This window comes from Sciurus carolinensis, chromosome X, assembly GCF_902686445.1.
Source record: "Sciurus carolinensis chromosome X, mSciCar1.2, whole genome shotgun sequence".
Classification (NCBI taxonomy): domain Eukaryota; kingdom Metazoa; phylum Chordata; class Mammalia; order Rodentia; family Sciuridae; genus Sciurus; species Sciurus carolinensis.
Genome location: NC_062232.1, coordinates 67,005,550 through 67,021,354, shown reverse-complemented (window position 1 = coordinate 67,021,354; position 15,805 = coordinate 67,005,550). Strand labels below are relative to the sequence as shown.

General features: G+C 33.0%; 1 protein-coding gene across 10 annotated transcripts in view; it reads right to left on the bottom strand.

Moving 5' to 3' along the window:
- The window catches only part of Dach2 (dachshund family transcription factor 2), a 557,008-nt gene that overhangs the window by 301,437 nt on the left and 239,766 nt on the right, over positions 1 to 15,805 (bottom strand). For all 10 annotated transcript variants that reach the window (XM_047535143.1, XM_047535144.1, XM_047535139.1 and 7 more), the window contains one exon: positions 13,205 to 13,317. In XM_047535143.1, coding sequence (XP_047391099.1) covers positions 13,205 to 13,317 — 113 coding nt within the window. The remainder of the gene's footprint in view (positions 1 to 13,204; positions 13,318 to 15,805) is intronic.

The following is a 15,805-nucleotide window of genomic DNA, read 5'->3' as shown; positions in this document are numbered from 1 at the left end:
TTCTATTTAGAGTCAGGGCCTCACTGATTAGCTTAGCACTTCACTTGTGCTAAGACTGGCTTTGAACTTGAGATCCTCTTGCCTCAGCCTCCTGAGCTGCTGGTATTACAGGCCTGCACCACAAAACCCGGTCATAGATGAATCTTTAAGAAGTGTTTTGAGCTTCTTTGACAGAGATGTCCATATCATTCCCAATATTCAGCAAGTTTTCAGTAGTTATTTTGCTAGTTTTTCTATACCTTCCACTTTACTTCTCTTTTTTGAATACCTATAATGTGAATTTTTGTTCACTTAATTTTGTTGCATAAGTCTGAAACACAGTGTGTCATTATTTCCAAAGCAGAGTATCCTTCAATATCCAAGGTCCACAGAGGGTCCAGATAGCACAAGTGGGTCCAAACAGGGTATCTGTCAATGTCTAGGAAGCTTTGCCAATGACTTATTGGGGAATAAAGGAGTCAAGCTGCTTCAACAAATCTGTCCACTTAGTTCCTAGGTAGAGGGGGTGAGCAGGAATATCCATGTGCTTTTCAAGACCTCAGAGAACAAGTTTCTGAGAAGAGGCCTGTTCAGTTGTCCCTTGAGGCTGCAGCATAATAGGCAGGGTTGCCAAGCTGCTTCTTGGGGAACTCAGTGGACAAATCCACTCAGGAAAGTCTGCTTTGGTGCTTCCCAGGGTCGTGATTGGGAGGGTAGTGCAGTCTTCCAGCTTGCCCAAGCCTCTTTGGGCCAACATGCTCAGGAATACCAGCTGTTCAGGCAAAAGTGTGGGTGAGCTGATTCACCTGGCTATTTTCCAGGATCCTGCATAGATCTATATATTCAGAGCTGCTTGCCCTGCTGCTTCTCATGGCTATGGGGTGGTGGAAAGAGCAACATGGCTGATAAACAAGTCTGAGTAAGCCAAGTTCCTGAGCTGCATTACAGGACATTGGATAGGCTATGTTTCAAGGTGGATGCCTTCTGCGAAAACCAGTATGAAGAAAGGCAACACACTGACTGGCTTCATCATATGGAAAGATGCAGTGGTACAGAAACCAGGCAGTTCTTGAAGCTCAGGGTCTGAGGAATTCAGGTTTCTCCAGCACTAAATGTCTCAAGTGTCTATGGTAAGAATAGAGACAGTTGGTAGCCTCCTGCTTAACAATTTCAGAACCAAATGAACTCCTTCTTTTGGTTCAGGGTTGATTTTGATACATGGGATAGCAGATGCTATGTGTCTAGTTCCGTTCTTTATGAAACCATTATGTATCACCATACTCTGAAACATCTCCACCACATTCCCACTGCACAGCAATGCTTTCGCTTTGCCTCAAACACTCCAGTGAAACAGCTATTGTTTTGTTCTTTGCTTTGGTCCTTTATTGTGGAAGGAATTGAACCACTCACCTCTAGTCAAGCATTTTTTTGACATTGTGTTTTAGAATTAGTTGAAGATCAATGCAAATTTGATCAAATTAAAAATTAAAAGTAATTATTTTGAATAATAAGATAAATTCAATTTAAATTTTACGTGTGTTTGAAATGTTTTGACAGTCCATTTAGAATGGACTGCCTCAGAAACTACACAAGACCCTGTCTCAAAATAAATGATAGAAAGCATTAAATATATAACTCAGTAGTAAAACACCCCTGCATTCATTCCCCACTACCCAAAAAAATTTTTAGAAACTGAAGTAAACAGTAAATTAGAGTAGGAGAAAAACAGGAACAGGGTAAGACCGTAATGTAACAGAACATCAAAACGTTAAACAATAAAGCCATCAGCAGATAAGCACTGAAAAAGAAAGGAACAAATACTGAAAAATCAATAAAGGAGAGTAATTTTAAAACAGAAAACATTTAAGTAAATTATGAGGCTATATGAAATAGAATTTTAGGTCATACTTGAAATATTTAGTCATAGAAAAAAAAATGGGCCGTCTAGTGCATGCTTTAGCTCAAGCTAAAAAGTTTCTGGCTGGTAGTGTTCCATTGGAAACTTGGTGTTATCAATGCAGAGAGTTTTTCATTGTTGTTTGATTGATATGGTAGATATTAATGAAAGAGAAGATGCGATTTGTCTTTCAAATAATTTGCAAATTCCTTATATATCTATGTGTCATTTAACTGTGCCTAACACAGGTGATAAAATTCAGAAAAATTTTTGTAATTTTTCTCTCCTGTGTACAGGAATAGTTTATATCCACAATTTGTCATAACTAGACATATATAATGGTTAATTAATATCATCCTTCCCTCTCAATAATTCCATAGAACTTTAACCATAAATAATGAAGTTTCAATATGGGTACTTTCCCTCTCACCAACTTTAATTTCTATTTGCTTGCCAGCTATTTTACCACCTCCATCAAGGAATACTGTAAAAACAAGTGACTGAGGTTTCAAATTAATGAATTATAATAGAAAATAATCAGACTGTAGGAAATTTGCTAGCAGAAATATCAATGTTTCAGATAACTTTTAACAGTCTCAAGTTGCCAGTCCAGATTTAGGGGAAACAAAGCATGTGTAGTAATTCCTAGAAGTCCAAAAAGGTTGAGAGTGTTTTTCTCAAGTAATAAAATCAGTGGCATTGTCATCATGGCAGTTCTTGCTTTTATTAACATTTGACATGCCACAAATATCACTCAAGATATCATTAGCTTTATCTGGCTTCCTTGCTCCTACCACTCTAGATTTAAAACTTTAAACCATCATGCTTTTGTTAACACCAAGGAATTGTCAGAGTTCAAAATTTAATTGAGAGTTGGGAATGTGACTCATTGGTAGAGCACTTGCCTAGTGCTGTGTGAGGCACTGGGATCAATTCTCAGCACCACATAAAAATGAATAAAATAAGGGTATTGCGTCCATCTACAACAACAAAAAAATTTTAAATTAATTGACCCTCAATAACTACTGGTTAAATGATTTCAATGAAAAGAACTTGATGTCTATAATAAATTGACACAAGTTCCCATTATTCGTGTTTTATTCTAAGGAGAATAAATGTGATAGTATATAACTAAAGACTTGCTATACTAATTCAGAGGTTCTCTTATCAAAAGAAATTCTAATTTTACAGTAAGATTGTTTTCTTCTAAAGTGTACAGACCGGAGGGAAAAGCATGCACAAATTCATGGAAGTGTAAAAGTACATGAGATCTCTCAAGAACAGAGAGAAGTTTAATTATGAGCTTACATAGTACCTGATATATGAGGAAGACATTGTGTGGGAAGATTAGAAAAATTCGAAAGACTCTTTTTCCACGTTAAGGAATTTGAACTTTGTTTTCCTGTCAATGAAAAGACATAAAAGAGTTTCAAGCAAAAGACTGATATTAAGAGGTCTGTAGTTCCGGAAGTTTGGAATAGTGTTAGAGGAGGTCTGATCTGTTAAATAAATGCAGGGGTAGTGTTAAAGCAATGTCCTTTTTTACTTTAACGAGGGCAATATAGATGCTGTATGTTTTATCATCAGCTTTTTTATGTTTAATGTTTTAGAAAAGTCACAATACATCAGTAGATGTTATCTGAAATTTTTGGTTAATAATTTTAATTACTAAAATAAATATATTCAGATAATACAAGTTATTAAAGGATTGTCCATTGTTGATCAAATAAACAAAATTAAAAGGTAAGAAAATGCATGAATTAGTTAGAAGTCTTCAAGAAACATGAAAAAAGAAAAAGAGAACTTTATTTTACATATTTGTTTATACAAAGCTCTACTGTACTTTCATAAGTGAACAATGTAAGCTGTCCCATGAGAAAATAGATCTCTGATATTCTTCTATCTCTAATACAATACCTAAGGATGATTTGTGGGATATTGGAATCATTACCTTTGACAGATATCATGTTCAGCAAGAAACAGACTAACATGAATATCCCTAAGGTTATTTAATCTGTCTCTATTAATTTATCTCAGTAAGTGCTTCTATCACAACTGGACTATGATTGGGATAAAGTTTTAAGCCATAAAATCAATATCACTCCCTCCCTTTCAGCTTATATTGATTTCAAGTATGATTTCTATTTCCTACTCTAATCCTGAGATATTTATTTCATATTGTGTAAACCAGTGAACAAGAGTTAAATCACTCAGCACATACTTAAAGAGTTAATATAATTATACCATAATACTTTTTAAATTTCTCTATCTTTCCTAAAGTGTGCTATTCATTTCAAAATTCTTCATATGCAGCCTTCTCCATGATCTTGATTACTTTAGTTATCTTTCACAAAAAGTCAACAGGTATTCATTTTTTTAAAAAAAAATCAAGTCTATAGATACTAAATATCACCCTGGGCTCCAATTTTGTTGAAGTACTCAGAAATTGTGCTCTCAAAATGAAAAGGTCTATTTCCAAATATCATATATTCTTCATTAAAATACACAACAGAAAATGGCTGACCAACATCAGTTGTACTTTGATAGAATGCCACATATGCGTGTGTGTGTGTGTGTGTGTGTATTTCTAATAGTTTAAGGACAATGTTCTTTCCAATTTATTTGTCCAATTTATTTATCCATTTACTTTAATTAGGCTTTTAATTCAACTCACACATTCACAATTAACTGTAATATCTTGAGAGCTTTTCCTCTAAAACTAGAATGAGTCTCTTATCCCTTGTAGCTAAAGTGGTACCCTAGGAACAAAATATCTGCTCTTTCCAAAAAGTCTTTCTGATATGTGGTTACAAGAAAATTAATTTCTTCATTAGTTTTATAGAAATTTAATTATTTCCCCAGAAATATCTATTTCAGCTTTTTTTTCAAGACATTTAAATTATTCCTGATTTATTTATTTATGTATTGGTTCTTTTTAGTTTTGAGTTTGATCCTAGTCAAAATAATAATTCTGTGAAAATAACAAAGTCATAAATAATATTATTTCAGTGGTTAGATTGCAAATATTTATCTGATTGTAAATATTTATATACTAGGCTGACTCTAGTGAAAACTGAAATTTTGGGGCTCACTCTCCCTTTGTCATTGGCTTCTCCTGGTCCTTCTTTTGTTCTTCTACACAATGTCAAATCTCTTAATAATATATTGTTATGTATTATTATGTATTGCCCCCAATTATAGGCCTTTCATTGTGATTCTCAGTCTCCATTCCTCACTGACCATAAATCTATATTTAAGTATCACTAGGTAATCATTTATGTTAAGGTCAAGTGAATAAATGAAATATGACATTAATTCAAGAATCAACCTTTATTTTGGTGCAAACTATTTAATTCAAGTGGAATAGGATCTGAAAAAAAAAAAAAACTTTCTAAGACTGGCCACTTAATATGTTCACAGTAATTTAAAACATTTGGAACTTTCATACACAGCTAATAGGAATGTAAAATGGTATGATGATTTTGGAAGAGTTAAAGTTCCCTATAATCTTAGACATATGCTTACCACACAACCTAGAAATACCAGTCCTATTAAAGAGAAATGATAGTATATATTCACACACATGAATAGATGAAAACTTAAAGCAGTATCCTTCATAATATTGGGAAACAAATGTTTGAATGAGAAAAATGTACGAACAAATTGTAGTATATCTAAATCATGGAATACTACTTGGCAATAAAAATGAATGAACTATTCATGTACTCAATTACTTGCAATCTCAATATAATTTTCCAAGTCAAAGAAGAAAGGCAAAATTATTACATTCTTTATGCCTCCCTTGATATAAAACTTTAGATAATGCAAATTAATCTACAGTGACATAAAACTGAAAAACAGTGGTGGCCTAGGGTAAGAACAGGGAAAGAGGGATAGGATACTAGGAAAGTTGAGGAAATGAGTATTCTATCTTGATTATGTACATTATTTCATGGGTGTGCATATATGTCAAAACTTATTAAACTATGAAGTCCAATTATGTACATTTTATTCAATGTCAATTATTCCTCACTAAAACTTTTTAAAAGAATGTAACTTTTTTTGTGCTATGGGAAATTGAACCATGGCCTCATGCATACTAGAGAAGCAATACTTCTGAGCTATATCCCCAAGCCAAAAATGTAACTTTTTAGAAAGGCCTACCTAAGTCTTTTGCAAATAATTAATTATAGTCAGCCATTCACAATTCCATATGATTACCCTCTCTCAATCAACTGCTTTTTCACCAAATGTTGGTGTTATATAAAAAATTCTCCCTTGTATCATACCCTGACTTCAATTTACAGAACTCATTGCTGTCCTTTATGATTCATTTTAGTTGTTCTTATTAGATTTGTTGAAATAACTTTATGTACTTTTACACAGAGTAAAAACGGGAAAGGGGTTTTTTAATATGGTTAAAAAATACACATTTCTTCACTGTTGGTCCTTGTGTTATACAAGTAACAGTACTGAAAATGAAAATATTACTGTCAGATTTGGAGTAAAAAGAAAATGAAATCAGAGTCTCAGTTCCCTTTGGAAATATATTTTTCTCTGCAGGAATCTTTACATGATTAATACTCAGTATATTTTGTTTAAATACTATATAGAATATCTTTTGATAAACCTAAATGCATGTTTTGCATAATGGGTTTTTTTCCAATACAGTCATTCACTCTATCCCATAATACAAAGTAGTGACAAGGCAGCTTATCATCTGTCAGGCATATTATACAACAGAAAATTTTATTGTCCTATTTAAATATACCCTTTCTTCCCTGGAACAAAGGCAAACCAGCACAAGAGAAAGCACTGAAGGAGTAAAATAAGTAGTAGGTGAAGAGTCATGCATTTCATTACTTATAAGTTGCATATGAAGGGGAAATATGTTGGAGGATGGGCCTTGAAAATGGAAATTTTTTCTATAATCCAATAGACTTGGCTTGTGACTATTTGATTCTTATAAGAGAGCTCTCATTTGGAGATGGTTTGAGGATTGGCCAGATGGAAAGCAGGGCACTGTGGGATATATCATTTATCACAATGACAGTGTGTAGGCATCAGTGATCCTCTGAACACAGGGAAGCTAGAACTGTGAATATGGAGTGCATCGCAGCCGGACTAGTGGAGTTTGGCAATACTTGCATTTCTCATTAACTTAATCATATTAATTCATTAGCTATGTATATCAAAGTAATTCACTGAAGAATTATCACAAGGAACAATTTATAACTGTTACTTTTTTCCACACAAAAAGTAAGTTGCATTTATTCAGAAGATTATTTTTACATTTTTTGGATGGTAAAATTATAGCTATAACAAATAACACCACTGATCATCAAATACTTTTATATAAGCTGCCCTGGTGTAAACTATTATAATAATCATCAAAAAATCAGACTCTTATTTAATGAAGTTTTAAGATCAACAAAAGTTAATTAGTTGAACTATTCCAAGGATGTCCTAATTCTGAAAAAAATCAAACATCCGATTTCTTATATTTAACTTGAGCAGGTTCAGTATGATCCTGAATATTTATGGTCTAAATGTTCAACACATAATTTTTTCATGAGCGATCACTCAGGATACATGGAAAAACGAGATATTTACTGTCAGAAAAACATTGAGTTTGAAATTCTGACTCTACCCTTACTATCATGGAAATGTAGGGCATAATATCATTGAAATTCTTAAAAACTCATTTTCTTCATGTGTTCTTCATGAACTATCCTCAGGACTGGAATATATTTCAGTAGTACAGAACAGGCTTAACATGTTTGAGGCCCTGGAATTGATTTCCAGCCGAGAAAACAATAATAATAATGCTAACCTCACAGTATACTAAGAGGATCAAATGAGGAAACAATTGAGAATAGTTCTATTTAAATATAAAGCTTATCTGCATGCATATATGAATGCTCACTTTAAAGATGTAGGCATACTTTGTAGAGCATTACATAGATTATCATATGTGTTGTCTCCATTATCACTATCATCTTCATCATCATCATCACCACCATCAATATCATTATGTAAGGTGTAGTTAAAGTCCAAGTGTCTCCCCTCCACCTGCACTGAAAATATGCAATGGCTTCTGCTCTATGAGCCACCCATAAAAAATGATTGACAACAACCTAAAAAATTGACTAGACATTTTTAGGTTAAAGTTGTTATCCTATATATAGCAAAAAGCACAATAAATGCCTACAGAGGAACATAGAATCTGCTAAAACGATGAATGGAGTTTTTACTATTAAAATGATATCTTTTACTATTTATTTAGGGGAGAAAATACAAATTAATATTAGTCTAATTCCTTCACTCTGTATTAGAAATATTAGTAATTCAACTTCTGGCTCCTGTTAGGCCAGTAGTTCTTACTGAGTACACAAGAAGTAAGGGAAATGCAATGACATAGAAAACAGCACTTATTATGTATGTGACATGAACTATGCTTTACAATACTGATCACTGAAAAATTCAAAGATAGTCCTAGAGATAGACGTGTTTTAGTTCAGTCATCACAGTGGTTGTCATGATTTTTCTAGAGTGAGGACTCGATCTCTTCTTTTTATAAGCAGAATGGCCTAGGATGTCTCCTTACAAACAATCCTTAACATTCAAACTAAATGAGTGAGAAAATGAAATACATCATGAAAAGAGAGGTACACTGATTCAAATGATGCAGTTAGGCTCATTGGCATTATAGGGTACCAAATAGGTGACACCATCATACCAAGATCAGATATAATTCTACTTATGGCTCTGTTAACCCTCGGATGAGCGTTGTATCTACTATCACTGGATTGAATCTTCATGGACTCAATTACGCAGAGAATTGGATGGCAGCTGACATTCTTAAAGATGTTTTGCCACAACACATCAAGTACTAAAAAAGAACTGAAGAATCTACTATGTTTTAAGTAATGAACATTACAGGAATTTCATCTGAAGCACTTGATTATTTCCTTGTCAGCTGTAAGTTTAAATCTCTTTCAGACCAAATCCCACATCTATTTGAAATGTATCATAAGCTGAGGAAAGGGGAGCAATCGTCTTCTGGGAAATTCAAAGGCATATACAGCTATTTCATCCCTTCATTGTGATACTGGGATAGTAACACTTCTGCAGAGATGCACAGAAAAATGGGCATCATTTTTCCTCTACTTTTTTTCCTATAGCACAAAAACTTACACCAAATACTAGAAAATATGATTTGTATGTATTAATGCTCTATTTGTGAATTAAGATATTGAAAGCACTATAGAAACAGAGAAACACAAGAACATCACTAGCTCGTATACATGAAAGCAAAATTCAGTCAAACTTCATGATTTAGGGGTAACTAGAGAAAAGGCTGGGTCAAATTTTGGAAAATCCTGACCAACAAAATGAATTTTATTTTAATGTTATAATGTTTTCTTATACTTGTGATGCAGAGTAATGTTCAATAAATTTATGTTACACAAAAGAACAAATTTAAATGTATCTCTATATCTAGAGACAATACCTATCTGTCCATATATAATATATATGGAATATATATGTATTGATATATATTATATAATCTAAATGAATATATGACAATAAATAATAGATCTTATGAGACTTACCTAATGAATAAAGATCAATCATCAGTATTCATATGTTGATTATTTTTATTACAGGTCTTGTAAAAGTGGTTTAGGTACCTAAATACTCCCCAAGTATTTTAATGTCACTACAATAATGCATGCATTTACACACACATACACACGTATTTCTTGTTTATGCATTTAAGTTGCTAAACAAGATAATTTTTTCATACCAGAGACATCAGCATAGCCATTATCTGAATTATCACAAATTCTGAACTAATGGAGTATGAAAGAATGTACCAATTATGAAAAGAAATAAAATCAGATAAAATATGTTTACATTTATATTATGTAAATAAAACAATGACATACCTGACATTATAATGTGTCTTTTAAGCTTTATATGTTAAGCTATCTAAGTTGAAGAACTACACTTAAATAAATCTAACAATGTCTTAACTACATCTAACTCTTTTCACTGACTTTTTTTCCAACTGCTGAGGGAAATTAATTTACTGGCAAAAACAATATGTAAAATGTCACAATATCTGAAAATAAATACTATGATCATTCTTTTATGGTACGTTTTTTGGTATTTATATATATATATATATATAGTTTCTTTTAGTGCAATTGTGGGTTCAGAGATTTGATCCAGGGGCTTTTAACCACTGAGTCATATCTCCATCCTTTTTTTTTATTATTTTAAGACAGGTTCCCACTATGTGGCTTAGCGCCTTGCTAAATTGTCAAGGCTGATCTTCCTGATCTTCCTGCCTCAACTTCCTGAGCCACTGGGATCACAGGCATGAGCCACCACACCTGGGTTTACGGTACTTTAAGACCCTATCTTCAAGCTAAAAAATTGGGGAAAAATAACCTAAATGAATGCAGAACAAATCCATTGATTAGGAATCTAGCAGGGTTCAAACAAACTTTTCCAAACATACAACATAGAAACTGTAGGTAGTAAAGCTTCTTTTTGATAAATAATTTTTCAGTTGTCCATAAATTTATATACATATGTGCAGTGTTATATATTACTTTAAAATATATTCTACAATGACAGAACCTAAAACTATAAAGTATTGCAAACCATTTCAATAATATTTTGGGGAAAAGGACCCTTGAGTGACCATGTAAGAAATATCAACTGAATTCTTCAAAAGTGTTTTAAATAAAAATTTAAGTTCATAAACAAGATTGATATAATGTCAAATATGAAATTTACTGATATGGAAATTGAGAACTGATTATATCTCAAATATATTTGCTAATTGAGGAGTAAAGTTGCATACCTAATCCAAAATATCACATAATCCCCAAAATTATTTCTACTTGGCTTAAAGTATTTTTCTTCTAACATTTGACTACAGGTGAGTAAGATACTTTTATTCTTATGAAATAAATTCATGCAAAGTATAAGAAGGGGATTACTCTACAGCTGAATGCTCAAATCTAAATAGGATACCTCATAATCTTGCAGGACATGAAGCATATATATCAAGTAAAGTGTAGGGACTCTGGAGTCAAAAAGTCCTGGGTTTGAAATTCAGCTCTGCCATTCACGTGCTTTATAACCTTAAGCAACTAAACTCACTGAGACATAGATTATTTACATTGGTATTAAATGTTTCATAGCCATAAGGGTATAATAACAAAGATTAAATAAAGTTTATATAAACCACTTAATACCAATACCTGATACATAATAGGAACTTAATTTTCTTTGATAGATAAGTCTCTAATGTTTACTCAGGAATGAATTAGCTTCAAGGCAAATTTGAAAACCTTTTTTTTTATTTCTTCCATATATACATTCCCACAAAACCCAGACACAGATTTGATTATATACATGATGCTTTTGAAGGCTCTGGAAATATAGTTTTAGAAATTTAGAAATAGATTATCATTTCATGATCACCAGATATATTTCATGCACTGTTACACCTTCTGCATTTATTTATATACTCAAGGCAACTTGCTTATATCAGAATATTTTTATAAATACTTAAATTCATCAAATTCATTATCCCCTCCCAAAAACCAGTCCAATCTTAAGTTCTCTATCTTTGCTAATGATATCATCATCCAGCCTGTCACCCAAGTTAGACATGACTCATCCAAGACTCCACTCTCCCCATCTACATTTAATCGATTATCAAGTGTGATTACTTCTAATTACTAAAGCACTCCAGAACTCTTTTCTACTCTATTAAATTTGTCTTTGTTCAGACCCTTCGTATTTTTCCCTTGAACTGTAGCAACTGACCTTCCTTCTCCTATCACTTTCATTGATATCTACCTTGTACAGCAATTGTTTTTAAACATTCACTCAAGTTTTTAGCAGTGATTCCTTTTATCTATAAAATTTTTACTTAACAAAATACAACAAAATCCTATGTGAGCAAGAACATATAAAATTCTAATTGAGGCAGAAGTGGAGAGCCTGGAGTACTTCACCAATTTCATGTCAGCCACAGAGAAAAGTCCTGAAATAAATTTTGGAAATTATTGATCTTTAGGGGAAAATTAAATGGCTTAACATGGTGAATCAAAAGCTAGCTTTTCAAGCTGTCTATTTCTTCCTTTCTAACCATGTCATTTGTAAGTCTGCTAACTCAAATCTCTGCTCCAGTGTCTACAACCTATTTATTATTCCCCCTAAAATCCTGGGAACTTTTACATTAGTGTATATCTGTGTGTTCTTCTCTCCTCTTGGAATATTCTTCCCCTCATTCTCCATCTATACAACACTCTATGAGATAAAACTCCATGAAGTTTTCATCTCTCTAAGCATTGCCCAATTTAACAAAGTGACTTAGTTGTTTCCATATTTGAGCTTATAGCACCTTGCTTATATTTTTATTATACTCTCTATCACACTTAAACACAATTATAGTTTTACATTCCTTTCTCCCTAATCCTACTGTGACAAGGATCACTACTCATATATTTTTCCATTAACTAGAAATTAACACCCAAACAAAGCAGGTGTTTTAAAAATGTTCCTATCATTGAAGGTACATATAAAATCTCAATGTCCTTAAATTCATTTTCTATAATGTAATAATCTTAATGGATTTTAAATATTCAATTAGAGAAATATTAAGCTTAATTTCTGATTTTTTTCTATACTTGGGATATACCTTTTAGAGAATCAAGAGAGTTCATGATGATCACACCATTCAGTGAAAAACGGTGATCACACCATTCAGTGAAAAACACAAGTAACATGCAGGACAATGGCCACCTGCACATTTTTCTTTCCCAATTATGTTTCTCTATGAAGTATGCATTGTTTTTTTCTAGTGTTTTTAACCTACAGTAATATCTTGGAGAACATACACAGATGCTCAGGTCACCTAAATATAAAAATAATACTACTGAGGTATATGAAATAAACAAGCATGCTGCATCCTATAGGAGGCCTTGAGATGATGCTTTTTTGGCCAATTCCCCCATCCCTGACCACAGCATACAAATATACACATACATACAAAAAAGCTATGAAAAAGCTATGAAAGTTTCCTGCAAAGAGAAACATTTTTTTAAAAATCATATCTATTTTATTTGGGTTGCTGGAGTAACAAAACTTCTTTTCATGAATACTCAAAAAATTCAATAATGTAACCTCTAGTAGAGCTTGAAAATCTCTGAAGGACAAGGCAGTTAGATCAATATTAGTTTATTTCAAATGCTGGGCAGTATGAAGAGACAAGGCTGATCATCAAATGGATTTTATTACCTGTTGGAGTTATAAGTCCTGGTGATAAGAGGCCTGGGACTGCATGGGGCAGAAGGCGGGCATTTTCTTGCAACACTCCCAAAGAACGCTTAGGGGGTCTACCAGGTCTTGAACTGTTGAGAAACAAAGAAAGATCTGGTTAAATGTGTCTTTTGGAAAAATCATCACTTGTTATTTTCATTTTCTACATCTTGTTTAATTGCCAAGAGTGATAGAACTTTACATTGGAGACTATGTATTGTTATGGATTACTAAAAAACCAATACTTTCCACTAAATTGCCCAATGTAGTTTTATCAAACATTAAAGACATAAGAGATCAATTTCTAGTTTAGATTCAATTTACAGGCCAGCACTTTGCAATACAGCTCACCTATTATGAGAAACCCTAAGTTACCCCCTGCTTTTAAAACTACACATGGGGGCTGGGGTTGTGACTCGGTAGCAGAGCACTTGCCTAGCATGTGCAAGGTACTGGGTTTGATTCTCAGCACCACATATAAATAAATAAAATAAAGGACGATTGCCAACTAAAAAAGTTTTTTAAAAAACTACACCTGATCCCAAGTATTAATATATGTTACTAAGATCTGAGATTGTACAGAATGTGATTTAGTTTCTGCTCAGTGTAGCAAAGGTAATAAGGGAGGGGTAAGAGCTGAGAGATGTAGGAAAAAAAACTGATGTTTATTAGTATTTCCACAGCTTCTAGAAGTTCATGAGGAACAAAGATCCCTACTTTAAGTTGTTTTTCTCATATATTTTTTTTTCCTTTTTTTGTACTGGGGATTGAACCCAGGGGCACTTAACCACTCAACCACATCCTCAGCCCTTTTTATATTTTATTTTGAGACAGGACCTTGCTTAGTTGCTTAAGGCCTTGCTAAATTGCTGAGGTTGATTTTGAACTTGTGCTCCTCCTGTTACAGCTTCCAGAGCACTGGGATTACAGGCATTCACCACCACACCTGGCTCCAACCTATTTTTTAAACCATGCTAAATAAGCAGCAGTTTACTTTCCAAGTACCTATACTAATAAAGAAAGCTAGACTGTCTTTTTTGTTCTCAGATTGATATTTTTAACTGAAAAGACTAAACTTAAAATAGTGACCTCACCTACCAAATTTGTACATTCTTCTCCCTGGTATGAATAGTTCAGAAATTGCAATTGCTGATCCATACAATAAAGAAATTAAAAGTCTGTATTCTTTGTGTACCCTAACCCAGTTAGTGTACCAAAAACACCATTTGGAGGTTGTCATCACAGTGAAAAGATTTATAAGTCAAAGAACATCATGATCGAGTTGTAATCAACTCACCTGATAAACTTTGAAAATTTTGAAAATTACTTTTTAATGTTGCCTAGGATATTGTTGCCTTTTAGTGGAAATTCATTTTATGAAGCTGAATAATAGGGCTCTTGACAAAATCTCAAAAAATATTAAATAACTTAAGCAGCAAAAATGTATAAGTTTCATTCAGATAGACCATATTTTGAAAATATGACTTTTGGCTGATGAAGAAATTTAAGTTAAACCATATTCTATCTACTTTGCAGTAGCAAAGTGCTCCATCAATATAAGAGAAACTCTGCTTTTATTAAATGAAGACAACTTCTAGCAACCTCAAACAGAGATCCTATCACATAGTTCATTTTTCATACACTGTGCTAGTGTTATTTTCTTCCATTGTACATTAATATTGTATATCAATCCAGCAAAAAAAATGTTTTTCTCATTTAATATTTCCATATTATACACTGATTCTTCTCTCCTTTCTACTTGATTCTGGGTCCCATTTTTATTATTTAATTCAGTGTTATTATCCTGTTTATTTTTCCCCAGTTATGACTTCCTAACTCTTTTAAATACTGAAAAGAGAAATATGCTATTTACTTCAAATATCTTAAGAATCCCAGGATCCCTGAATGTTCATCTGGGTATATCCAGTCATTTGAAGAAGGCACACTATTTTATTAAATAATTTTCACCAAAACTGTACTTTCTAAGTGTTTCCTTGTGTTCTTCCATTTGTCAGATCTCAAGCTTACTAACTTCAAATCCACCTGATTACCCTTTGTACTTTTCCACTGTAAACATCTCAGTGCTGTCTCCATATTCAGATCACTTTCAGACAGGCTGCCTTCAAAACTAAGCAGCATGATGCTCTATTTCCATATGAAAAGCCATATGACTGCCAGCTGCTAACAACATCCATTGAAAGCTGTATGGTTTAACCATTTTTGTTCCAAATTTCTCAGTCCTATGTATTTGAAACAGTTGTTTTCTAATAAGTCAACCCAGGATAGGGAGGCATTCTTGACTTAGTGGTTCAACCTTAAATTGCCAAATTTGGGGGGAAAATGTTTACATTTCTCATCATGGAACTCTATTGGAGAATTCCTCCCTTGTGTCACAAATGACTTGGTAATATCGACTGCATATGTTATAAACCCCAGAGGATTATATTCTCCATTCTAATAGTCTCAGTTTATAAGTTTATGTTGTTAGTATGATTGTGAGTATTCCCAAAAAGAAGCAAAGTTCCATGAAGGCAGCATTCATGTCTGTTTCAATGAAAAACTATCATTGAATCTTAAACA